This window comes from Seriola aureovittata, chromosome 9 (assembly GCF_021018895.1).
Source record: "Seriola aureovittata isolate HTS-2021-v1 ecotype China chromosome 9, ASM2101889v1, whole genome shotgun sequence".
NCBI lineage: Eukaryota > Metazoa > Chordata > Actinopteri > Carangiformes > Carangidae > Seriola > Seriola aureovittata.
Genome location: NC_079372.1, coordinates 25,343,737 through 25,370,247, shown reverse-complemented (window position 1 = coordinate 25,370,247; position 26,511 = coordinate 25,343,737). Strand labels below are relative to the sequence as shown.

At 42.2% G+C, this 26,511-nt stretch overlaps 1 protein-coding gene and 1 long non-coding RNA gene across 3 annotated transcripts in view; one reads left to right on the top strand and one right to left on the bottom strand.

Annotated features, from left to right (window-relative positions):
• The window catches only part of LOC130174602 (nucleolar protein 4-like), a 154,832-nt gene that overhangs the window by 10,067 nt on the left and 118,254 nt on the right, over window positions 1-26,511 (bottom strand). For both annotated transcript variants that reach the window (XM_056384578.1, XM_056384579.1), the window contains 5 exons: window positions 9,302-9,789; window positions 6,209-6,400; window positions 4,447-4,635; window positions 1,207-1,320; window positions 700-931 (listed from right to left, as the gene is read on the bottom strand). In XM_056384578.1, coding sequence (XP_056240553.1) covers window positions 700-931; window positions 1,207-1,320; window positions 4,447-4,635; window positions 6,209-6,400; window positions 9,302-9,789 — 1,215 coding nt within the window. The remainder of the gene's footprint in view (window positions 1-699; window positions 932-1,206; window positions 1,321-4,446; window positions 4,636-6,208; window positions 6,401-9,301; window positions 9,790-26,511) is intronic.
• Window positions 1,316-4,027, top strand: LOC130174603 (uncharacterized). Its single transcript, XR_008828609.1, has 2 exons — window positions 1,316-2,165; window positions 3,119-4,027. It is a non-coding gene; the product is annotated as an uncharacterized LOC130174603 (long non-coding RNA).

The following is a 26,511-nucleotide window of genomic DNA, read 5'->3' as shown; positions in this document are numbered from 1 at the left end:
AGTTACTGTGGGGTACACGGACAGATCAATGGTGATATCAACAGATGAAATATGAAGCTCTGCTGTAAATTTAAAACTACAGTCGGTATCTGTGGCGAGAAAACTGATAATCTGCTGCGTCATGTAGAAATCCAGACACTTAACATCTACTGGCTGGATTCTGCTAAGCTGTTTGATAACTGTCACCTTAAAGTTGTAAACTTGTTTTTAGGAGTTAATTATCACCTCATGAAAATGTTCATCTTTGCTGAGTTACATAATCGCACAATTCTCTTTTTATCTGAACTATATCTTTGTGTTGAAACTGAGGGGCACAGAGTCACTAAAGAGAGAACTGTAAATCAGTACAAAAATTTGTCTGAGAGCTTGCGTTCAGTACGTTGACATCGGCTGACATCACTGTCATGAGTGTGTTGCTGCTTCACACTGCCATCTGCTGTCTCCTTTCACTGCTCTCTTTTCTTCTGCTGCTCCTTCTCATTCATTCCCAAATTACATATTCATTCTGTTTCCCTCTTATCACTTCCTCTTCTTTTCCCTCCATCATCACTTTCTTTTCTCTCTCCCTCTCCAAACTCCCAGCTGATCCTTTTATTCATTCCTCCTTTTCACGATTTACCCTCGTCCATCTCATCTCTCTCTCTCTCTCTATCCATAAAGACCGTCTCCCTCTGTCCTCGACCGCCCTCCCATCCTCACCGTTGCTCTGAGCAGCAGCGCCAGTCGTCAGGGAAACGGGGTGTTGCATGGCAGCGCCCAGGCCCGGGTATCCACGGTAACCGTAGCTGAGGCCGGCTCCGTTGATGTAGAGCTGGGTGTCCTGGGAGGAGAAGGCTGATGCGGCCAGGGAGTAGGCAGAGTGAGCGAGGGACGCCGGCTCCCTCAGACCTCCTCCACCGCTGGACGTCTTGTCCAGAGAGATCTGCTCATCCTGGCAGAGGGAAACAGGAAATGAGGGGTATCCTTTTCAAAATACAATACAGGAAGCTGGGTGGCCTATTGGTATTAATTAACCGGGCTCATTGAAGTCATAATGAAAACATTTTAGAAGAATAGTATTACTGATATCAAAAATCAAAAATCATTTCCTTCAGAGAGTCTGACTGAGATTGAAATTTTAAGTTTTGAGTTTTCAAGAAGGCAGCACGACATTAATGTTAATAGCAAAACAGTCACAGTCAAACACACACAGAAACACAGACTTACGTGATAGGCTTCGAGGCGCATCCTCTTTGCGGCGTTGCGTGATTCACTCTCGCAGGCGGCAGCCAGGATGTTCTCAGCCATGGCTGAGGTGAGGTGAGGTGGAGTAGGACGGGTCTGGAGAAAACAGAATATTATAAGAATAAATTATTTGTTCTGTTTACCCACATGTGGCGATGATACTCTGGATTTACAATGTCAGATAGAGCGAAAAAACATTAGTTTACACAAACATCCTCAGGCAGAAGAGCGAGTTTCTAATTTAAACTCTTCATAATAAAAGCTTGACTTTCAGCCAAGCTGAGTGCTTCACTGATTCTTTGCCAAGTCTGGAGGTAATAAGAGAGCTAATGAGCTTCATGGTTTATTCTATTTTTAATTCTTATGTGCACGCTACATTGACAAATGCTTTCCAGTTAGTACCAGTACTTATGCTTTGGTATCCACTGTATGAAAGCTGTAAATCCCTGAGGGCAGCTTTTACAGTGATTATGGAGAGTGATGCTAATTGTATTTGAAGGCAAACTGAGCCTTTTGTGTCACAACCAAGAAAACCTTCTTGAACACCTCAGCACTGTGTATTAACACACACTCTAACACCTGGCTTCACCACTGGGGGGCAGCAGAGACATTCCCATGACTGCTTCACCTTCACATTCTGAAGCCTGTCAGATTCCACACAATATGACTGCATGTAAGACCTCACCAGATGTGACTGGTCAACATCTGCACCTTTCCTGATTTGATACAGTAACAGTCAGTTTCAGTCTCTGCTCTGTGTGAGTACAACAGCTTGAAACTGCTACAGAAATACCGACGATTTACAGCATTAATACACATGATGAGACCTGATTCAGACTAATTAGATGAGCTGAGGCTTGACTTTACTCGTGGAAACAGGTATAAACTTGGTCTCTCTGGAACTTAAAGAGGATGAGGACGCAAACTCTCACCTGCATGAGGTATACTGGATTATTTAGTTCCTCAGCATCAGTGAGGACCAGTCATTATCCATCTGAGCAGATTGCAACTGTGCTGACAGCATGAGGGTCTTTGTTATATTCTTTCATAATTTTTTTTTATTTCAGTGGATTAATTATCTGTGCCACTGCACACACCCTGCTGGTTCCTGTTGATGTTGTATAACAGCACACACCTGTCAGTTCAAGCCAGTTTGTCACTTAATATCCATCTGACCTGAAACGGCCGTGAAACAAATAGATGCACATAATGAAATCTTTACTAGCTCTTAAATGAAGATATTCTGCACCATGTCACATGTGTAAACTGATGTAAATTGACTGGAGCGTGTTGTTTCTACAGTTACAACCAATTTACCGGCACGTTTTATCATCCTCTCACTAAAGATGACAGTTGTTGGGTGCTGGTCCATGCGGCTTTCTCTGCATGGACACAGAAGAAGTGTTTTACTTAAATTACAGTTATTTTTATAAAATAAATATTTTAAACATTTTAATCTGAATCTGGATGTAAAATAAAATGCAGGTAGTAACAGTCACAATCAGGATTTTTGGAGAAAAACTAAACTCTCTGAATATTAAACTTGATAAAAGGATGAATTGTGTAAAATATTAAGTGAGTCAGAATCTGACTTCTGAGCTGTGGCTGATACTGACAGGAATCACCAATCATGTATTGTAAGATACATTAAATATAAATATTGGCTACTACATTGGGATGCCAGAAATCTTTTATAATATAACTGTATTCTTATTGTCATTGTGTTTTTGCTTCTTTAAAGCTGCAAGTATGCTTGTGTTTTAAAACCATCTGAATCCCTGTGATGTGCTAATTCCTTCTAGTTCTGTACCTGCATTAGTTTCTGTGTGTTTTACCAGGAACATGCTAAAAGTTCTCAAGTGTGTTTTTTCCCTTTAATTTTCTTTTTCCGCAGTGAGGCACTCGGGCGTGTATAAACAACCAAAAAGACCATTTCCCTGACTGAAGCACGAGTACTGACTGAAAGGTTTTGTTCTCACTCGCGTACGAACACAGATACTGAAGAAACCGTGAGAATAAAAACCACCAGGACACAAAAGACGACGTTCTTCCACTCCGTGATTCCCACAAGAGTTGGACTGAATGACAAAAGAAACAAGGCCAGCAGTGCATTATGGGAATTATTGGCTCTAAACATACTGCAGATCAATTAGACTGCCTCAGTCAAACCACCCATTATATATAGACTGAGAGCAGTATAGAGACCCACACTGCCTCAGCACCTATATACAGTTTATTCATATGATCTGGTCACATCATTTGTTCCAACCATATAAATAATAACTGACACTAAAATCTAATTCTCAGTATTTGCTCCTCTGCAGAGTTTTGGTTAAATTTAGATTTAGTGACGTTACTCTGAAGAAGGTTTCTACATTTAAGATACAGATGTGACTGAACCTGGTGCCGCTGCTAAAATATCACAGTGAAAGGAGAAGTGCACGGCCGTCAGACTGAGAGCCTGCAGAGAGCAGGTCTGAGGTCTGAGTCACAGTAACTCGTCTACACACACTCGCACTGAACTGAACCTGTTTCTATACAACGCTGCTTTCAGGTAATGTTGGAAAACGCATAATTTCAAATCCCCATTTCAAATCACAACTCAAAACACATCTGTTTAAAACTGCCTTTTCCATCTGATGCCAATTGCTCTGTCACTTTTGTATTGTTTTTATTTTTATATTTCATTTTTATTGTTGTTAATTAATTAATTCTTAATGTGTTTTAATCTCAATTTGTGTAACTGTGTACGGTGTCCTTGAGTGCCAAGAAAGGCGCCTTTAAATAAAATGTATTATTATTATATTATTATAAATGCATGTCACTGCTGCAATATATACAGTAAATGCTCATATATAACAGATACAAATACTGAGACATTTTTGCTGTTTCTAATATTATTTGAACTATTACTACTTCAGCTAATTGACCTGAAACTATAAACTGATCAACAGAAAATTATTTGGAAACTATTTTGATAATCAATTCATGTCATTTAGGTCATTTTTTGAAGTAAATATTCTCTGATTTATTTACATTACATACATACATTTTGTGACATTTCATGAAAACAAAACATTAATGGAGAAAATAATCAGTAGTATAATTGATATTGTAAATATTAATGATAATGAAAATTAAAATATTGATATATTTGTTGAGATAACTAAATAACTAAATACACAGCCCCCAAAACCCACTGATGTACAACAGGTATGGTACCTCCATGCCATTCTTCTTCATGCGTCGGCAGGATTTGAGGTAGGTGCGGATGCGCTTGCGAGCGCGTTCCTGGAACTCTGGGAACTGTCTGCTGCAGGACTCGATGATGGCCTGGATCTTCTCCTTGGGCTGTTTGGAGATGGGTACCATTCGATCCAAGTTCTCGTCCACAAACAGACGCACAAACATCTGCAGGAGTACAACACAGCTGTTAAAGAAAAAATTCTTTTTATGGTTAAACTTAAGAGTTTTATGATCTTGTGTGCGTAGCTGCACACACCCTGCTGCTCTAGGCTGTCGTCTTGTGTATATGAATGTGTCTATGGATATGTTAAAGCTGCTTGTCCACTTAAGGAAGAAGCTGACAAAAACACACGTCTGACATATTAAAGCCTCATGAGGTTGCTAGATGGACGTGTTAGCAAACAGCTGCTTATTCACTCAACCACAGAAACAGTTTCTGTCCACCTGATGAATGAAAGTTCAACCAGCTCCTGTGAAAAATAACAGGATCTTTAGCTGCTAGATATTTCACTTGCTTCACCAGATAGTTGCTAAATGTATCTGTCTGCTGTTGTTTTATATGTATAGCCCTTTTCATACAGAGGTTGTAGCTCAAGCTGCTGCACAGAATCAAGACAATAAAACAACAAGCAATTATAAAAAAGTAATAAATATATTTGGAAAAAAATAAATAAAAAACAGGAGTTTAAGTCAGGTAAAAATGAGAAATAATGACACCTCCTGACTCAGAGACAGTTTCTTCCCCAAGGCAATTAGCACACTAAACACACAGTAAGCACAGAGACTGCGTTACTCTTGTGCAATAGCGTCATTCTGTAATAATCACCAAATCAACTGCTATTCAACTCACACTTCTATTTTTTCAGATGCAATATCATGTTTATCAATATTTATTATTGTGCATATAATACAACTCGACTCGTATCTGAATGTTTTGTCTATATTTGTTTTTATATCATTTATCTTATTTTACTAGAAATTATCTGTCTTTTTTTCCTATTCACCAATTGAGAAGCAGCGCTCCTAACAATGAAAATAAATCTCTGACGATAATATGAGAGATTGAAAATTAGAACTTCACACAACAAACAAACACATAAATAAATACTGGGGAGGAGTTTACTTTGTATAAGTAAGTAGCTTCTGAAAGTGCTAACTGATGTGGCTTATTTAATCTCTGCTGGTAAATTTGCAGATTTTAGGCAGAGAAGGCTGCGTCCGCCATGTTGTTATGGGTGTGAGAGCAGCAGTGGGGAACTGCAGGACCTACAGGCACAGGCTGGGACGCCCGATGTTAGTAGCTCTGCAATATCAGGTACAGCTATTAAAAGCCAGTGTGAATAGCTGAAATCAGTGTAATGTGCTCATTCTTCCTGGTTCTGGCAGCAGAATTGTTGTGTGGTAGTGTGTAGTGTGCAGACGGTTTAGCTCCTTGTTTCCAGTCTATCCTATTCACATTACATGTAGTCATTTGATCCATCATTAATACAAGTTTTAAGTTGTGTCCTGTGTGTGTTCCTCCATGTGTAATTAGAGGGAGATTCTGCTCATCACTGAGTTCAATGACAGAGAATCCACTGCTGTGATCAATGAGAATAAAGCTTTTAAAAGAGGAACAGAGAGTCGGCTCTTCAATATTTTCTCTTTATGAATATAAGAGGACGTGTTATTGATCCCTATGGGGACGTCATGTGACACAGAGATGAAGGTCTGACCCAACACACTGTCTCTGACTCACATTGAAGGCCTTTAGTCTCTCGGGATCGACTCCCTCTGTGTCGTTGATCTTATCATTGTCATCATGGTCGTCGTGGTCGTCGTCATCATCGTCGGGGGCGACCTGGGTGCCGTGACGCACCATGGTCAGGTCTTCGGCACTCAAGTCCATCTTCACGCTGTCGTAGCTGCCACCTGAACTGTACTGCGGGGACTAAACACACACACACACACATTTTGAGAATGAAAACAGGAATAGAAGTAAGGAAATACAAAGAAAGGACTTTATTATACAGGCGAGCGTGCGTTGTATAATAAACACATAAACACACACACACACACACACACACACAAACAGATTCTCTGCCAATCAAGAGTCATTATCAGCTGGAGCACATCCTTCATCATGTGTCCTTCATCCAACACAATGAACTCAAGGCACTTGTAATTCAGCCCAACTTTAGCTCTGAAGGAGCAACTAAACACCAATGGTGAAGAACTGCTCAAAGAAATGATCATAAATCATCAGGTATTACAGTGATAGATGGTTAACATTGATGCATCAGTTGTTATTTTACAATTTTACTTGTAGCTGCTTGAGGTGGAGCTGGTTTTAACACCTTAACTACACTTAGCTACTTTAGTCCAGTGGTTCCCGAGGGCCACGACAGAAATCTGAATGATCGTGAGATGGTGAAATTCTGCTTCACAAGTTTGTTTATTCAGTTTTGGGAATTTTTCTCTATTTTTTGTTTGTTGTGAAATATTGAAGAATTTTACCTCTTTTAAATGAAACCATTTGAGAGATTTAGAGGGGAAATCAGTCTTTGGTGGAACTACTAACAAATCATAGACGTCTGAAACCTGTAACAAAAGGCCACAAGTAAGTTGTGAGGGGTTTTGTATCTGCATTTTATAATGTTGATATTGATACTTTTAATGTAAAATCTTAAATTGCTACACTGTCAGATAAACGTAGGAGGAAAAAATCAAATATTTTCCTCTGAGTTATAGAGGAGAAGAAGTATAAAGTAGAATAAAGTGTAAATACTTGAGTAAACGAACGTAATTACTTTCCACCACTGACAAACATTAAGATGATTAAAAGACTCTATGAGTATGAAGAGGCCAGTGCAACACTAAATAAACACTAAACACTAAAAATCTGATAGCATTAACATTTCTTTTTAGTTTTAACTAGAGACGTAAATAAAGGCTTGGAGGAAACAGAAAATGAAACTTGATTTGTGACCAGTGCACTTCAAACACACTTGTCCGTGACACATAACACAAGCGCACAGTACACAATGTATGGAGATGGACCTGATGCACAGCGACACACACAAACACACGCACATGTATAAAAGGAGAAAACAAAACAAAAACATTGCAAATGAAAGAAGAAACACAGAGACAAACACACACACAGGCGAACTTTTGTGTGTGAGAGACAAAGAGTGAAAGGAGGATATTCTGACTTTATGAGTGAAAAGGAGTCTGATTGTGAGACTGAATGACTGAGTGTGCGTGTGCGTATTGTATGTAGCTGTGTGTGTGTGTCTGGCAGGTAGACTGTCTGGTAGTAACATGTTTCCTTCAAGGCCAGTGTGTATTGTATCAGGCTCTGCTATTCAGCTCCAAACAAAGACGGTGAGAGGAGGAAGGAAGGAGAGAGATCTACTCTCATCACGTTGCTGCTCCTCCTCCTCCTCCTCCTCTCTCCATCTCTCCTCACTTTTGCCTCCATCTTTTGCCTTTATCTTCCAGCGCCATTTAGTGGCCTCTCAAACCTTACAAACAACTGTGTGCGCCTCTCATGTTTTAACAAATATGCCCTAAAGAAGACAACACAGATGTGGCAATTAAAGAAATCAAATGAAGATTTCGTGTTTTCTAATAGATAATTTGAGTTTTTCACACTGAGCATGAATAAATGAAACGAAAGGATTCTTCTGTTAACTAAGCTGAGTGTGTGCAGAGGACAGAAAGCTGAAGACAAGCTGTACTAATGGAAATCATGATAAAACACTAAATTACTTTCTTATTTTGTTAGTTTCTTTATATAGTAACCTTGATAACAAATGGTTCAGCCTCATTTGGTGACATGACTCTTTATACTTTTATTCTGACATTCAACTGAGCTCTCTTCACAAAAACATTTCAGAAATTACTTAACAGTTTACCAGTGGGTGTAAATAAAAACTTCTGACAGTACAACGTTTTTAAGTCCTCACCATTAAATCTCTCTAACTTGCTAAAATTACATCGAACGTGACCTTGCTTTACTTTACTGAATGGGATACTTTAGTATTTTTGGAAATATGCTTATTTGCTGAGATTTAGATAAGAGGATGGACTGCATTGTCATATCTGTACGGTAAATATGAAGCTACAGCCTGCACATGGTTAGCTTAGCTTAGCAAAAAAAACCAACCAGGAGGAAACGGCTAGCCTGAAGGTAACAAACTCCTCCTCCCTGCACCTCAAGCTCTTTAGCACATTGCATTTTGTTTCTGTTACATTAATGAGCTTTAGATGTGCAGGCTGGTGGATTTTGTTACCTGTGGACATCACAGGGTTAGCTGGTTCCCCCTGAATCCAGTCTTTATGTTAAGGGAAGGGCTGCCTGCTGTTGGTGGCTTCATACTTAGTGTACAGACATGTGAGTGATCTTCTCATCTAACTCTGCAAGAAAGCATATTTCCCAAAATGTCAACCTTTGGCTTTAATTTTACTTAAAGACTTTTGATGGTTTCTAAGGCCCAATATAACTTTACAAACTCACATTAAACTGACTTGTTTTGTTCTGCATTTCATTTCTTTGCAGGTTTCCTCCCACAGTAATAAGACCTGTAGGTGAAACAGACTCTAAATTGTCCGTTGGAGTAAACATTAGTGTTGAATGTTTTCGTCTGTCTCTATATGATAAGCTCCAGTCATCATATCCAAGTCCAGGATCAGCAGATGAAGTTAATGGATGGATGGATGAATAATTACCAACCTGCCTAAATCAGCTGAAACTTGAATGACAGATGGGGCCTTGGTCAGTAAATGTTATCGTGGACAAGTGCAGTATCTGTATGTGTGAGTGTTTATGTCTGATGTATGGTCTCACCTTGCCCCCGTAGTCCCTGCTGTCTCGGTCCAGTCGCAGCTCGGCGGTGTGTGCGTGGGACTGGGAGTGTGTGTTGGGAGTGTGTGCGTTATGTGTGTGAGGAGTGTGTGTGTGCGGCAGAGGCAGAGGCAGGGCCGGGTGTGGAGCCAGGGGAGGTTTGGCAGCCAGCGGGTACTTCCTGCGGAGCTCCTCAGGCGCACTGGGATGCAGAGCGCCGAGCAGCGCCGCAGCCGCCGCTGACACGGTGACGGGCAGGTGAGAAGTGGACAGGGGCAGGCGCTTCGGAGGCGGGTCGCTTAGGTTGATCGGCTGCTGGTCCTCGGACGACGAGGAAGAGGAGGTTGGCGTGCTGAAGTCAAGCGGGGCAGGGCCACCATTGCCATTGACGACCTCAGTTTCCCTGACGATTGTTCCGTCCATCACAGCGGAGGATGGAGGGGTCAGCGCAGGAAGGCCATTCCCGCTGCCGCTCTCTGATGATGAATCATCTGTAAGATGAGAGAGAGACGGAGGTGAAATTTCATGACTGAAAAACACGTTTCCAAACTGCTGCTCCTTGTTTTGAGGTTTTGTTCTGAGTCTGGCTCCAGCAGCAGATCTTTATTCTCCTTCCTGAAAAGCACTTTGTAACTTCTGCATTTAAATCTAGTTTAAAGAAGCATTCCCACTGTTTTTCTTCAGGCTTATCCAAAGCAAAGGCACATATGAAAGCCTGTGAAACTGTGACACTGTTCTCCTCAGGTCCAGGTCAAAAGAAATTGTTCTCAGTTAATCACCAAAATGACCTTAGGCAAAACGTAGCTGCTGAAAGTACATGTGACACAATCTCAGTGTGTCAACAACATAACAACAGCAAACACTCCCGTCTGTAATTGAAGCTGCTGATTACAGAGAGAGCTCTTCTTCTGTATGAACTGGTCATTAAGATTACAGATGTCATATGACAGCTGTTACGGAAACTGTCCTCAATAGAGGGAGACGGACAGACAGACAGAGAGACACACACACACACACACACACACACACACACACACACACACACACACACACACACACACACACACACACACACACACACAGTATATTTATGCTATAATTTCATGGCTGTTTTTAAAGTCCAGGAGATGGCAGGCTTCCCTCATGAAGCAGACACATCTGGGTGAGACATTTTTCTAAATCCTAAACCACCTGAACTCTCTGCCTCTGTTCTGCTTTAATGATGGATTGAATGTATTTGTCTGTGTTTGTATAAAGGAGAGACAACACCATTAACCACAGTCTCAAAAATCATTCATCATTACCACGGTTACAGTGATATTATTAGCTGCAGAACAATATCACCATGTGTTATATTGTGTAAGTGGTTATGATTATTGTGTACACCCCTGTATCTTGCAATGGCAGGAAATAATGAAATGGATAATTTTACCTAAATGTAGGAAATCACAAACCGCAGCTGGAGTGACACTGAGGAACAGTTGCTGTCTTCCTGCAGACATTGATGACTCTCACGAGGAAACAATCTTCAAACTGTCTGTTGGTGGCAAATTATTCTGGAAAAAAACAAGCTATGTGCAGCAGGACTGTGGTTGTGTGTTATGAGAGAAGTGCAGTGTGATGTGGAGGGGTACTGTTACGGGATGAGTGGAGCGTGGCAGAGAGAGCCGTGTCTGTTTATTTGATTAAACCCATCCAGTCTGCAGCCCGACCAGACAATAACACAGTCAAAACCCCCTCCCCCCGCTTCAACACGCCACCCTCCTCATCTTCGCCTCATCATCATCGTCAAACTCCTCCTCCTCTCGCTTTCTCTGAATCACTTAAGCAACCGGCTGCCATCACCATTATTACACAGATTGAGAGAGTAAATTACACTCTGAAGCTACAACCAGAAACTTTTCACCTTCTCCTCACCGAGTTTGAGGTCAGCTGCACCTTTATTGCACCTTACTGGTCAAGCTCCTGTAAGGGTGTCATCTCAACCAGTGGACACATGTATGCACATCTATCTATCTATCTATCTATCTATCTATCTATCTATCTATCTATAGGAGGAAGAATACTAAGAGTGTTCGCTGTAAACAACAGCAAAATTCACAGTAAAAAAAAGACTCAGTTGAGTGTATCGACATTTCTCTGGAGGCAGAGCTTCTCTTATCTTGATTTTTGTGGCCGGACAATCAGATACGTGTTCACTGAGTTTTCAGTAGGAAAATCTAACTGAAACTATAAACAACGAGAAAGAAACAGGAATTTAATTTGAGGGTTTCCGTTTCTCATGAAACACAAAATAAAAGGAGTTTTACTGGTGTTAAATGCTTCAGTATTTATTCTCAAAGCAGGTTCACTATCCATTTTTTCCCTCTCCATCTCTGTCTGTGTCTCTTTTCAGGCAGACAGGCTGCTAAATAAGTGATCATGGAATAAATGGTGTGTGCCAAGCAGGCTAGCAGGCAGGATGGATGCTCGTCTGCCTGACTGTTAGGTTTTATGGTTCTGAATAGACTCCTAGTCTCTAGCCCCACACTGAGGTGGCCTACCTGCCCAGAGACAGAGAGAGGGAGGGTAGAGAGACAGCGCAGCGGCCTACAACTTCCAATTTTACCACAATTTATGGATGACGGTTACATTAGAGCTGCATTTATATCCAGCATCAGTTAAAAGGTACAAATGATGTGAAGGGATGAACGAGGAGATTGTGATTAATTAACACATGGAGACACAGAATGAGAAAGAGGGATGGGATGGGATGAATGAGCTGGAGCTGCAACAGAAATCAGCTCCAATTAAGGATGATTGCAGGACAGAGGGAGGGGGAAGGTCAAAGCAAAAGAGGAAGAGGAGGCAATTTGAATGAGTCAACATTAAAAAAAAAAGGGAGCAGTGGCTGGATTGGAAGGAAAAGAAAGTGATGTATAGAAAGAGGAAGAGAGAGGGGGCTGAGGATGGTATTGACTCTGTCATTCGTTTGGCGGAGGAGGGAGGGAAGGAGGGAGGGGTGGAGCCGTGGGCAGCAGGAGGAGAGGAGAAAGGGGAGAGAGGAGAGGATGAGTGAGGATTGAGATGGGGGATGGGAGGGGGAAGGGTGGAGAGATCGAGGCAAAGGGACGAGCACGTGGAGTGATTTTTTTATCTTTATCTCCTTTCAGCTTCGGCTCTCGCCATCACCTTCACATTATTAAAGTAGAGCTTACCATCATATGTTTGTTTGCAATAGGATGTCGTATAATGTGCATTAGTGTTGTAATGTGTTGTGTGTATATTGTGTTGCAATGTGCAAACCATCTGTCTTACATTCTTTATTGCTACACTCACATCTGAAACATTGCAAACCTGATTTGACTATATTGTACTTAATTATTTTTGTGCTAATACACCATGAATTTGAATTTCAGAGACAGAGGGAGGAGGGCATGGGGAGGGAGGGAGAGAAAGGGAAGCCCTGGGACCTGGAGGTAAAAAAGCATGGCAGAGTGTATTTATGAGTGTGTAAGGAGTATTCATGCGTAGAGGCGAAGGCCAACCTAATTCCTGCTGCCTCGACACAAATCCCCCCTCAGCAGAAAGACCACCGTCACTGCCTATGCATGTTTCCATCCCTCCATCCCTGCCCGACTACACAGTGAGACATCTCTGCCCTCCTCCTCTGCCTCCGTCACCTTCTATTCTCTGCTTTTTCTTCTTTCTCCCACCACGCCTGCTGCACAGGGAGCGGCCCTCTCCCTTTTCTTATTTTGTATTCTCATTCAAAGCTATTGTGTCTCTTCTTCTGCTCTCACCTCTTCTGCTGGAGTTAGACTGCGTGATATCAGCAAGTTAAGGTCTGATTCGACACAAGTGCTTCTACATGTAGCCGACGATGTAAACGTAAACGTGGACGTTTGTAAACTAACTCTGCAGGCTCAGGATCACCACTCGAAAAGCTGACTGTAAAACTGTTAAATCCGTTTCCCCACATGAGAGTCATGACACCAAAGTTCAAGTGTTATGACGCAAATCAAACAAGATCCATTCAGCCTCAGACGAGTGCAGCACAATGCACTCATTCATGCCCATGACTTTGTTACACATTTTGTGATGCTCAGATACAGGGGCTCGAATTAATGTGTTTACACATGCACAGCAGCAGAGCTGTGAGTGTGGGGAGTAATCAGCATAAGGAAATATTTTAGCTACAGCGTTTAGATGCTTTGAAGTGATGAGAGCATTTCCTTAATAAAATTTACACTGGATCATTTAACAGCTTCATCTAACAAAACTTGGTGCTTCCAAGAACAAGTGTTCAGAAAAAAAAACCCCTCACATGTGGAATCAGTGTTACATTTATAAAAGTTAAAATTTGAAATTCAGAGTTAACTTTTATTAAATTAGCTTGTAAAGCAAGAACTAATGCTTGAATTCAGCAGAATTAGCGAGTTAGCTACTAGCTTGCTACCTAGGACTACATTCTGGTGGGCTGTGTGTAATTTCTTTGACGTGATATTTGTAGAGCTGCAATTAATGGTTTTTCTCATTATCAATTAATCTTACAAATGATTTCTCGATTTACCATTTGGTCAAAATATTGTGAAGAATGTATAAAAATTTCAATCTTCAAATACATTCTGATCACATGTGAGAGGCTGGAACCATCAAGTCTCCGAACAGATGCTAAATCATTTCCTGCAATTGACTTTTTTTGTTTCATTTCTAGATAAAATAAATGAATAATAATTGACATTCATGCATATTCACAAATGTTACCACAAGTATTGTTCCAAATAGTCATAGTAACTCCACAACATAGATGGACATAGAGATAAGCTAAATATGCTGAGTGACAGAATGAGTGAAACATTCTGGAAATACCAACCAACAGCAGAGAAGTGGATTTTGGTCTAGAACAATGTTTTTAAACCAATTTTTTTGTTTTCTCTGGGTTTCCGTTACAGCTGCTGTGAGACCAAACTGAGTATTTGACAGTAAAAAAAGATTTTCAGCGGGGTGTTCCTTTAAATGTGAAGCCTGCATCTTCAGCACTTGATGACAGACAAAGCACGGTTCATTTCTCAAGGACAGCTAAAGACTCAACATGACTACCTCTCCTTCTTTCCACCCTTCGTCATCTCTTCCTGCTCTATTCACATGTGTTTTCTTTTTCATTATATTTCTTTCTCTCCTTTTCCATCTCCTCATCAAGCTCCTCTTTCACGCCCTCTCCTCTTCCACCACTCCCTCTCCTCCGGTCTCTAGGCAGCAGCGCGGTGACAGTGATGCATGGCACTGTTTAGTTTTTTGCTATGGTCCCTGAGGGGCACCGGGGCACAGGAGGCACCCACTGTGTTTAAGAGGGCAAACATCTTCTCATGTCAAGGGTACATAAACACACACACACACACACACACACACACACACACACACAGTAAAGTCCCCAGGTGAGGGAACCTGCAGCTAAAAGCCTGTGTGCCCCCAGAGAGAAGCAGGACAGGTGGACCAAGACTTCGGCAGTCAATCATTGTTCAATGCACAATCCACTGGGAGGAGGAGAAACATGCTGCATCAGCTGACCTGGCAACACACATCTCCATCAATGCGTGTGCATGAGTCCGTGACCGTGACTACGAGTGTGTTCGAGAACGGGTGTGTCTCCGCATGTTTCTGCATGTTCTACTTTCTGTGTTTACGGCATGTCAACTATCGTGTTCACCGTCAAGCTGTTGGCTCAACGTGGCGCAGAGGGGGGGTGACAAATGCGTGGGGCCTTTCACATGTTGTAAACCACGTTCGTCCCCGTCTTTTTTTATTCACTTCACTGTTGCTTTGTTTTGAAAAGTACAAAAATTCACAATTTATATTTTTTGGCATTTAGATGATTATGTGAATAAGAGGACGAAAAGTTGCAAAACATTGACAAACTCAAAATCTATGATTCATGCAAATGACAGTGAGTCTTCCAAAAGAGTAGTCTGGATGTAGAGCTCACTCTCTTCTATTGACAGTTTTGGATTCTATCAGAATCTTATAACAGCCTGAAATTGCAGCATCTCTATTGCTGATAATAAGCCTCTCTTCTGAGTTTCAATCACACTGACATTTAGGCCGATGAGTCAGGTTTACAGGGTATAAATCATAATGCCCTCATGCAAAAATAAAAAAAACCCAGCTATAACTTACAAAAGAAAATGAAATCAAGGGCACGTTGTTTGTTCAGTGGTCATTTGTTTTGGGATGTGCATGAATCAGCCGGTTCCTCCAGAGGGTTCAGAGAGGCGGCACAGAAAACCGGAAACAGGAAGGGAATCAGAGACACAGTTTATACCTGGACCTGGACTTTTAGATACTTTAAACCTCCATGAAACAGTTAGTTAGTCGAGCACTAGCTCAACAGCTGCTCTATCATCTGCATCCCACAAAATTCCAGGGAGTTTTTTTCCCCCTTTAAGCCTCTGCATGTTAAAGAATTCCTAACAATTTCTTTAAACAAGTTTTCATGTTAATTCTTCATATCAGTCACTATGTATCCTGTCATGAACACTCACAATCCTAATGCTGAGTGTGGACAAGAGCCTATGTGCCTTTGATATCAAATGTGTGATGAATGTTTCTCCTTTTGAAGCAGCATAAAGCAAGTAACATGCAACAAAATGTTGAACCGGTGACGTTGTGGTTCGTGGAGGACGTCTTATCCTCTTTACCATAGAGACAAGCCATGAAACATATTCTAAAAGAGGAGAAATTCATCATCAGCCTTTTGAGCCCAGACAGAGGAAAAAAAATTTAACTTCCACAGAACATCTACCGTTGGTTTAATTGCAGAGAATGATGCGAAAAGCTCAATATTCATCCTCTATTTAACTCTCTGTCTTTTCACGTCACAGTACCAACTGGTGCTGCGAACACCAATAATAAGATAAAGCAACATAAGGCAACTGGTGAATCACTTAAAGCATGCTGCCATAGAGAGCAGTGAATAAACTGCTTTAGCACAAATGGCAATTACAGCCGATAGAACAGTATAGATCCTTTGATAAACCACATCTGAATGCTGCTATTGAGCTCTGAGCAAAGAACAGGACAAGGACACTGTCAGAGCACAGGGTTCAATTCACACTGTTACACACCCACACTGAAAATATCTGCTGTGCACCGATGATGCTGTGAGGCCCTCTGGAGCAAAGCTTCCCCCAAATGGCACGTGTTAAGTCAACTTGCAGTCATTTCTAATTAGGCAGAAGACACACGTCCCTGTGAACTTGAGAGCAACGACCCTTTAATTAAAAAAATGAGACATATATCACCTGAGTGGAAGCTCTCAACAGGAGCGCAGGAGCACGTTTCAATCAATATGATTTAATAATCGTCACAAGATATTTTATGTTTCAGCCGTGCACTGGGGAGAACACAACAAATCAATGTCTCTATTGTAGTGGTGGGGGCACTTGTGCATTGACTTAAACAGAGCGGGCAGATTAAAAACCCTGGCATTAATTAAGCAGATTGTTTCTTTAATGCGGTGAAGGAATAAAGGCTGTGTAAACAGTAGCCTGGGGAGGGGGCGCCACACATACCCCTGCTTATACTGGAAACACACTCCCTGCTGAGGTGGAAATAAACTCTGCCTCCTCCTCCTTGTCCTCTTAGCCTCACCATTTATTCCTCCTCATGTCAGTTCTCCTCTGCTGTGGCACAACTCTCCTTTTGCTCCAAACGTCTGCCTTTCACTCTCTGATGTTTTTATTCATCGAGTCCTTTCACTTCTTTTACACTTAAACTCTTCTTCAAACATGTCAGAGTAAATATGTTTGACTGTCCTCCCGGGCGACCTCTAGTGGCCGTGGTAATTATGATGGAAGCAAAGGCGGAAGCCACGATCTTTTCCTAAACCTAAAATTAAATAGTTTTAGTGACTAAACCTAACCGCACAACACTGTAAACGTCTGTTAATTTAAGTTACCATGACGACGAAGGTCTGATATGCCTGCCTGTACACTCATGTAGGTCTTATCTGAGCATAAGAACAAGTGAGCGACTTTATAAGGTTGTTTAGGCCGTGAACTTTTTGACATGATTTTATTCAGCACAAAATGGATTTTCTTGAAATAACAACTCAAGGTCACAGGCTCTTGTCAAGTTATTGCCCGTTCTTGTTCACACTACAACGCACAATGTGACTGTATATGTGTGTGTGTGTGTGTGTGTGTGTATGTATGTATGTATGTATGTATACACTCGTATAGCGCATGTGAATAGAAAGATTTGTCTGATTCTGCGTCTATCACGCAGGCTGCATCATATGACCCAACTCTTCACTCTGTGTGCATGTGTGTGAGCGTGTGTGTATTCATGTGGGTGTATGTATGCAATCTGTGCGTCATGAAGTCACATGGTCGCATGGTATAGGACACAGCAATGACCCCTGGGAGCACAGACTGGCCTGACCTTCGTCAGGCAGCAGCATTGCTCCATTGTTTTGAATGTGTGTCCTGGATAAAGCTTTGGTCTTTACAGTGGATTATCTGTCTCAGTGTGTGGAATGTGTTTTTAAATTCATTTTCTCTAAGAACATTACTCAGCCCCCATGTTTTACATGTGGCCGAGGTTTGATGGTCTTTGACACAAATGTCGTACAGGGTATCAGCAACTCTCGAAACACCAAACTTTAGATTTAAAAAAAAATTCTACACCTCGTAGAAAGGGAAAGATTCAAAGATTCAAAGAGATAGAGGTCCTTGAGTTTTTGTGTTTTCTCAGTAATCCTACACAACAGACCCTCAGACATGACAAAGTCTTTGTTCAAAACCATTGTGTTAATTAGAATCATCAGATGCAGTTACAGCTAATGTCAGTCAGCTCATATGAAATAAATTATTTCATGAATTTAAAAATATGCACAGTTTTGATATTCGGCGTCTCAGCTCTGACCTTGATGAAAACAGCAGACATCAGATATATGTTGCAATCAGAGAAGTACGTCAGCTGAGAGCAGCGATGGAATAGGAAGCAGACTTCACCTCATTTAGGTAAATTATCTGCTACAACTGTCAGACTTACAGGACCCATGAAACACATGAAAATCTGAAAAATTTATAATTTCAATGGATCATATTTGGTAATAAACCCTGGTAATAAAGCCACAGGTTTATAGGAATCATATGTGCACATGCTCACAGAAACAGTCCCTCTCACCTACAGCGCAGCATCACTTGGAAGTTGTTCTCAGTTCATTTGTCAGATCAGAAGGAAGAAGTGACTTGACGTCCAGTTTATTTTAATGAAGCTGCTGTTTTTAATTCAACTATAGAGAGTAAGTGAAGACTACAGCTGCTTTAATGCAGGATTTCAGCAGGACAGAGACAAAACACACACAACTTACCAAATGGCCCTGGCCGATACCAAGAAAAGAAAAAACAGAACTGTGGTGCTTTATACATTTCTACAATTATCTGTCAGCTATTAAGAGCACTGAATCGATTTCAGTGTCATTAGCAGGCTGGGCGTTGTTGAGTGGACTGCAGAGGAGGAAAAACAGGAGGAGGAGGAGGAGAAGAAGGAGGGAGAGGAAGAGGAGAAGTAAAAATAGGAGGACAAGTTGAGAAGGACTGCAGGGGAAAGAAGAGAGAATGAGGACTGAAGACGAAAAGATAGCAGAAAAAAGAGGAGAGGAACAGTGGAAACTTGAGGAGGGAGGAAGGGAGGAAGAGGAGAGATGAAGAAGCAGAGAAGAAAGAAAGTGGGCAACAAGGGAAAAAAAAGAAGAAAGAAAGAAACAAGGGAGAGGAAAAGTGATTCAGAGAGAGAAAATGAGGGAGAGAAGGAGAGAAGTGTGCAGATTAGGGGGTTAGAGGGCAGAGGGATGTACAAAAGAGCAGAGAGGAGTAGAGAGGGATGGATGGAATGATGAATGGAGGGAAGGAGAGGGAGAGAGAGGGAGGGTGGAAGCTCTAATGGGTCGTCCCCTGTCGTTTTTCATTTGCGGCTTCACTACGCAGTGACAGCTAGAGGCTTTTTCCCCCCTCCCTCTCCTCAAAGGAGCTAACCTGAGCGAGAGTGGTAACAGATGCTAATTCCTTTACTCCCCCTCCTCGTCCTCCTCCTCCGCCTTGGCCTCATATCCCAAGAGATGGAGAGCCAAAGGGTTGTGGGAGAGAAAGAAGGAACAAGGTATGGGTGGTGGTGGTGATGGTGGAGGCAGAGGTGGGGGGGGGGGGGGGGGGGGGGGGGGGGGTGAGCCGGCGACTCCCCCGCATGCGATTACAATGGATTATCCTGCTAAGAAGCGGCACGAGCTGCTTGCTAAATCTGTGCCTGCCTGCCTGCCGCACCCCGCGACGCACCGTATGGGCCTGCCCTGCCTGGCATCGTCATAGCAACGACCCTCCAAGTCCAGCCCACCCCTCACACACACACTGAAACAGGCAACCCTGAGCTCTTTTTGCTCCTTCCTCCTCCTCTTGGTGGTGACAGCCACCCCTCCACTGACAGGACCAGCTGGCACACACATGAACAGAACCTGGTTCATTGTCTTCACTAAATTTATTCCATTCACTGCTTCAACATTTCTGTCAATTAGTACTTTATTTCAAGGCATGGAGTGAGTTTGGTGCGTTGGTATCTCTCAGTTTTGACAGTCAATCACTAAAAAACCCAATCAATCCCAGATTCCAGTTTCTCAAATGTGATGATTTGCTGGTTTTATTTGATTCTGGACTGTAAGTGGATGTTCAGACCAAAGACTGTTCTGCATGAAAAAAATGGCAGGGCATGCATTGTTGGTGGTGTGTTGTTTCAGGTGCCAGTGGGATGATAACTGATAATTGATTTGTTACAGATCAGCTGTTACAGAGTAACAGATCCAAATTTAATTGGATTTGAAACCAGATTTTACTTCTCTAAAAGTCTTTAAAACTCTCTAAAGGTTTTTTGTCTTGACAATCGTGAATAGAAATGTCAACCTGTATCTGATTGGCTGACAGTGCTTTGCAGGATGACCTTGGATTAGATTCGAGCAAAAGCAGTGACAGATTCAACTTTTTCAACACAGCCTTAGTCAGATACAACAAACTATCTGAAGATGTCATGTTTTCTGACCAAACAATTAAGCGAGAAAACTATTTGCAAATATTCATCATTTCCAGCCTCAGATCCTTGAAGTGCTGTTTCAGGAGCGTTACAGGAGGAAACAGAAGATAACTGTGGTGTTTTGAAATTCAGGATTATGAATGTAAATAGAAAATTTTTACAGCCTCCGCACAGAAACGCTGCTGTAATCCATTTTCAACCCACATGCATACATACATTTACTTACACAGCAGGGAACATTTCCAACTTCTCAAACAACAAACAGAACAATCAGCCGGCTAAAGCACTCGGCTGGTGCTCTGAGTAAAACACTGGTAAAAATTTTCAGAATACAAACATCACTTTTTCTAAAAAAAGGGAAAAGTAGAGAGTTGTGAAGAATGAAGAGGAGAGGATGTACAAAGTTTATCTCTATACATATTCCTCCTGGACTTATATACAGTAGCAGACAGGCTGTATAAATCCCCTAAATGTCTGCACTGCAACACAGAATAAAGAAGCAGAGGAGGAAGAGAGAGGAATGAGAAAAAAGAGAGGGAAAGGGGTGAAGAAGGTGAGCAAAGGAGTGTTTCCTGCAGTGTGTGTGTGTCCTCTAATGTCTTTGAGGTATCCTTCCATCTCCAATAGGTCTGTGACACCCTGACAGTCCACCTGCGGGCCATCTGGACACCACAGAGACACGCACGCACGCACGCACGCACGCACACACGCACACACGCACACACACACGCACACACACACACACGCGTTCTCATTATACAAGTGTTCAAAGGCACTTGCTTTCATCTAATCATACGACCTTCCAAACAACACATTTCAGTGGACACACACTTGAGGAGTCAGTCAGTCGTTCCTCTGTGACCTGTGCACACGCATCCCAAATAAGATACAGTATCATGACACCAAACTGTTCTTTCTCTAAAAGCTCTAGGATTAGAAACAGGGAGTCAGCTGTAGATGGATGATGTAAAGAGGGAGAGAGAGGAGAATTTGCAAAGTGATAGCTAAAAAGCCTGATCAATTTGAGAGGCCCAGATAGTGATAGATTAAGAGGGAGGCATGGTCTCAGTAGCGGTTTCCAGGCGGCTCCGTGCTGCAGCAGCTCACTGCAGAGGAGAACCAGGTCTCCTCCACACTCTTCATCTTTTAATCCGCTCTCTGCTCTTTTATTGTTTGATAATTTATGTTCCTTTATGAGCTTTCATAGGCTCTCATTTCATCCGTCCCTCAGCTCTTTGTCCTCCTTCCACTTCATCTGCCTCCTTGCTTCTGTTTCTCCTTTCGTTTTCATATCCAGACCTCTGACTACTGGCTTTTTTAGCTGAAACTCCATTACTGATGTCTCATCCCTTCACATGCAAAGAGAAATACAGAAACAGCATCAGGCATAAAGGCAAGACGGAGAGATGGAGGAAGCAGAGGAGAAGGGCCGGAAGATAGAAATAGCAGTGGGAGTAGATAAGGAGACAGAGAGAGGATGAAGAGGTAAAGGGCAGGAGGTGGGATAGGAGGAGGAAGGATGGAGGTGACTGTTCATCATTCTGCCTGGTACAGTGTATCTGTCTGGAGCTAACAGTGGTTTGGAGGACAAACAGGGTGGGGGGTGGGGGAGTCAGAATGGAGGGGCTTACACCTGTCAATCATCGAGCAGCAGCAGGAGGGAAGCTGACACAGGATGGATCAACGGAACAACCTGGTTGTTATCTGCATTCAGCCTCAGTCCCACCACCGGCTGAGGCTGATCAAAGTTGCTCAGCTCCTCATTCAGTCTGTAGCTGTATGCTGCACAATCAGCTGATGCTGCTGTGGTTTAAAGGTGGTCTGAGCGCTGTGAAAGGTAACACAGTCTGATAGATGATCAAAAATTGACTGAATTACCTCCTGGCGACTAAAATGCTCCTGTCGGACTGACTCAACCATTCAGGAGCAGCCGTGTCGCTCTGCCTGTTGCTGACTCACCCGACTGAGGAAGAAGCAGAAAGTTTCACGCAACACAGAGTTTATATCTGACTAAAAGCAGAATGATCTCCAGGTGAAAAACATCGCACTTTACAATGCTGCATTTGAGCAGACAGAATGAGTCAACGCGCTGCCTGAAATTTACTGCAGCTACAGTCACATCCACCCAGACTGACGGGTGAATCCACCCACCTGATGTTTGATTCTGTCACAATCAAGTTGGAACAAACAGAAATTCTTCTGTTTAAAAGTTAAAGTGTCACAAAAAGCAACTATGCTAACGCACTACAGACACGCCTTTGTGTTGTAATAAATACCTGGTGAACTAAATGTTGCCTCTGTGCTGGTGTGTGTTTGGGCAGCGGGGAGACAGGCTCTTCAGTATAGAGGGTCAACATGGCAGAATAGGAGAATGGTACAGTCAGCAGAGGAGTAACAAAGACACTGCTGTCACAGCCTGGCACTGCTTATACACCCTCCTGACACTCACACACACACACACACACACACACACACACACACACACACACACACACACACACACACACACACACACACACACACACACACACACACACACACACACACACACACACACACACACACACACACTCCAACTCTCTTATCTATGTCTGCCTTCGCTCATGTGGACAACACTATTATGTCTCTACTCCTAACTTATTTCCCTAACACACACACACACACACACACACACACACACACACACACACACACACACACTAGCTTTTAATGCAACAGAGACACAGCCAAACCAGCCACAAGAATCAGAGCTGAATCACCCAGTCTCCTGCTCTCCCTTGAAAAAGAGTCGAACCCAAAGAGATAAATAAATAAACAAATAAATATTAATTCAACATGCTAGCAGATGAAACTTAAATATAACATCACACACAGTTTTCGGAGGATGCAGCATTGTGCCACACAACAACACACACCAATTTATCAGCCCGACAGAATTGGTCCAGACGGAATAATATCAAACTCGTTTTTTAAAAACCGCTGCAACAAAAGGGTTAAAAGTTTTTATAATAATTAAAGAAATAAAATGCAGTGGGGTTGTAATATGATTATAGGATTGTAGAACAATTCATAATATTGAGCATCATTTACCAATAAAAATCCCTGCAAGCCTTTCTACATTTCTTATAGCTGCAGTCAGGGACAAAACCATTACATCAGCAGGCACTAACATGGTTTCTGGAATTTAATGAATCCTTATCTTTGGTGGTGGCAGCTCTCCAAAGCCACGTTAAAAACACGTGGATAAAGTAGTTACTATCACTGCATCAGCTTCTGCAGAGTCAATTACACAAACCCAGCGAGCCAAACGCTACGCTACACAACGTGCAGGGGAAGCCCATGTCATTTTTTTAAGCAATGATGAAATTCATCATCACAGCTGAGGGGGATAATGAGGTGAGATAATAGCTGTCATGCTGTAATCCAGAGTCAGCGCTCTGTGCAGCACAGAGACGCAGGATCCGGGCAGTCAGTCAACAAGCTAATAGGATGGGACGAGCACAACGCCAGCGAGCCGCGATGCCAACATGACACAATGCAGCCCACAGAGGCTGCCCACAGGGGGTGTGTGCACAGACACACACACATATATACACACACACACACACACGGCAGACTACAATGCTTGATTTCCCCTCTGTCATACCTCTCTCTCTGTTTTACACACACACACACACACACACACACACACACACACACACACACACACACACACACACACACACACACACACACACACACACACACACACAACACTTTCCATCCCTTGCTGTTTGTTTTTCTCTCTCTCTCCATCCCTTCATGCCCTTTCACCCACTTCTCTCTTTAATTCACTGCTGTCCATCATCCTCGGCAGCGCCCCGGGCGAGCGGGCTGATGCGGTTCCGGAGGCTGATGGACGATGCAGCAGCTAGTGGGTCAGATGGTGAGCAGCCCTGGAGCCTCTCTCCCAGGATAGAGGGGACAGTTTTCTGTGGTTCCCTGTAATCTTAAATATCTTCAGCTCCATGTTTTCTCTGACTCTTGTGGACAGCTGACATTGTCTCCAGGCTGGGGATCTGCCAACAGCCACGCACAGGTAGACATGTGGGAAGTGGATGACAAACTTGTAATACTCACAACAAAAAGATCATTCATGTTTCTGAAACTTGAATCTTTGAATCTTTGAGAAGAAATCAGACTGATTTAGTTTGTGAAAAGGATCATTCTAAGAATAGCAATGTCTCTGTAGGACACACACAAGAGGGGTGGGCGAAAAATCTTAAGCTGTGTGATCCCATGGCTTCCTCACACTGAAAAGAGAAGGGACGACAGCAGCAGGTAAATGAGGGGAAATGGGAATGAGGGATAAAGAGGTAGAGAGAGTGTTGGTTTGAAAATGGAGGGAGGGAAGGAGAGAGAAGGGAGGAAGAGACAGAGAGAACCAGACGGCTTGTTTACTCTCATTTTCTCTGAAATCACTCCATTGATTTCATACGTGTCAACAAAACACATATGTAAATGTGGAAAGTGCAAAGACTGTAATTATCTACATTAACGGCATCAATTTTCAGCAATTATGATAATGATTAGCATACACATTCACAGTTCCATTTGTTATTTAAATGTGGCCCTGCAGTTCTTAACTGTGCTGCCCTGTTTCCTCTGTATCATTTACTGCTGTGGACTCAGAGTGTAAAACAGCAGCGGGCTAATGAGGTAAAAACCAAAACATCCAACAGCCCTGAAGATGGATTAAATATTTAAACTGCAAATTTGTAAAACTTGTGATCCCATCCTGCAATCTTTCCAACGAAACACAATCCTGCTGATGTTGTCACAACAATCCACTGCTGCTAAGAAACACAGCAATGTCACAGCAAAGGGAATGACTGCTAACAAGTAAACATGGATGTAAACAATCCAGTTTCAAAATCATCATCAAAAAAAGAAAAAAAGCTTTACAAATGTATTCAGTACATTTGTTAGACCTGAAGGAAACCATGATACATTGACTTCCAGAGTTGAAATCTGTTTTTTCTGCCTTCTTCCCAAGTAAAGCTTTGTCTGAGCTGCCTTCACCACACCTGCCCTGCACTGAAATGCATACATTATGGGGTTGGCTTTTATCCAAATTCTTTATTGAAGTGCGCCAATAAAAATTATAAACCATAATAATGACAGTGAAAGGCACCAAGACTTACAACCGAGACTTTACCAGATTCATGTTGAGGCCCTGTCAAACCCTCAGAGCTCCCAGACTCCCATTCGCTGTCCAGTCATGTTTGGACTGTGCGCCGATGCAGCTCTTTACTGAGCGCACGCAGCAGGGATCAAATCTAATCTTGATTCACAGAGACATTAAAGACGTTTGTCCACTGTGAGCTGATCAGTGAATGAAATCAGAGTTTGCTGCTTCTCTTGGTCTCAGGTCCAGAATATCCCCTCACACTCGGAGGAAAATTCCACAGTTGCATCTTTCTATGAACGCCACAGGGACAGATTCATTATGTCACTCATTATCAGCAGCAGAGTTAATCCTGTTGATGGCAATCTCAAGCTGAACAGATCAATCTCACTGTTTAATGAGATGTAATCCTCCTCCACCAATTCCCTACTGTCACTCATAGAAACCGAAACCAGACACACACACAGACACACACACACACAGGCGCACACATAGAAAAATCTTGCAGCACACATTCTCACAAAAGCATGTGCACACAAACACTCTTCTAGCAGGTGAAAACTTTTTCCCCAGTGAGGACAAACTTCATTTCAGACTCATTCACATTCTCAGACATCAGATTCCTCTTTTCTATAACTTTAAAGGTGAAATTCAAGCACTCAAAATCAACATTATTTAGAATGAGACGTCAGTTGATATAAGGTATTGTGAAGGCTCACGGTCTTAGAATAGAATAGAAAGTCATAGATTACTGGAGAAATGTTCAATGTAAAATGTTCCATTCCTCAGACAGAACGAGAAGCAGGAAGCTGAGGTTTTTGTTCAAGTTTTTAAATTTCTATTTAAATTGTCGGAAAATCTGCAAACTTTCAAGGATTTTAATGTAACGTCTATTGTCAGTGGGAACGGCTGAGCTCATTTAATAAGCAGCGTATGCAATCAAATGAATTCCATGCATACGAGATAAAATACAAAAATAAAAAAT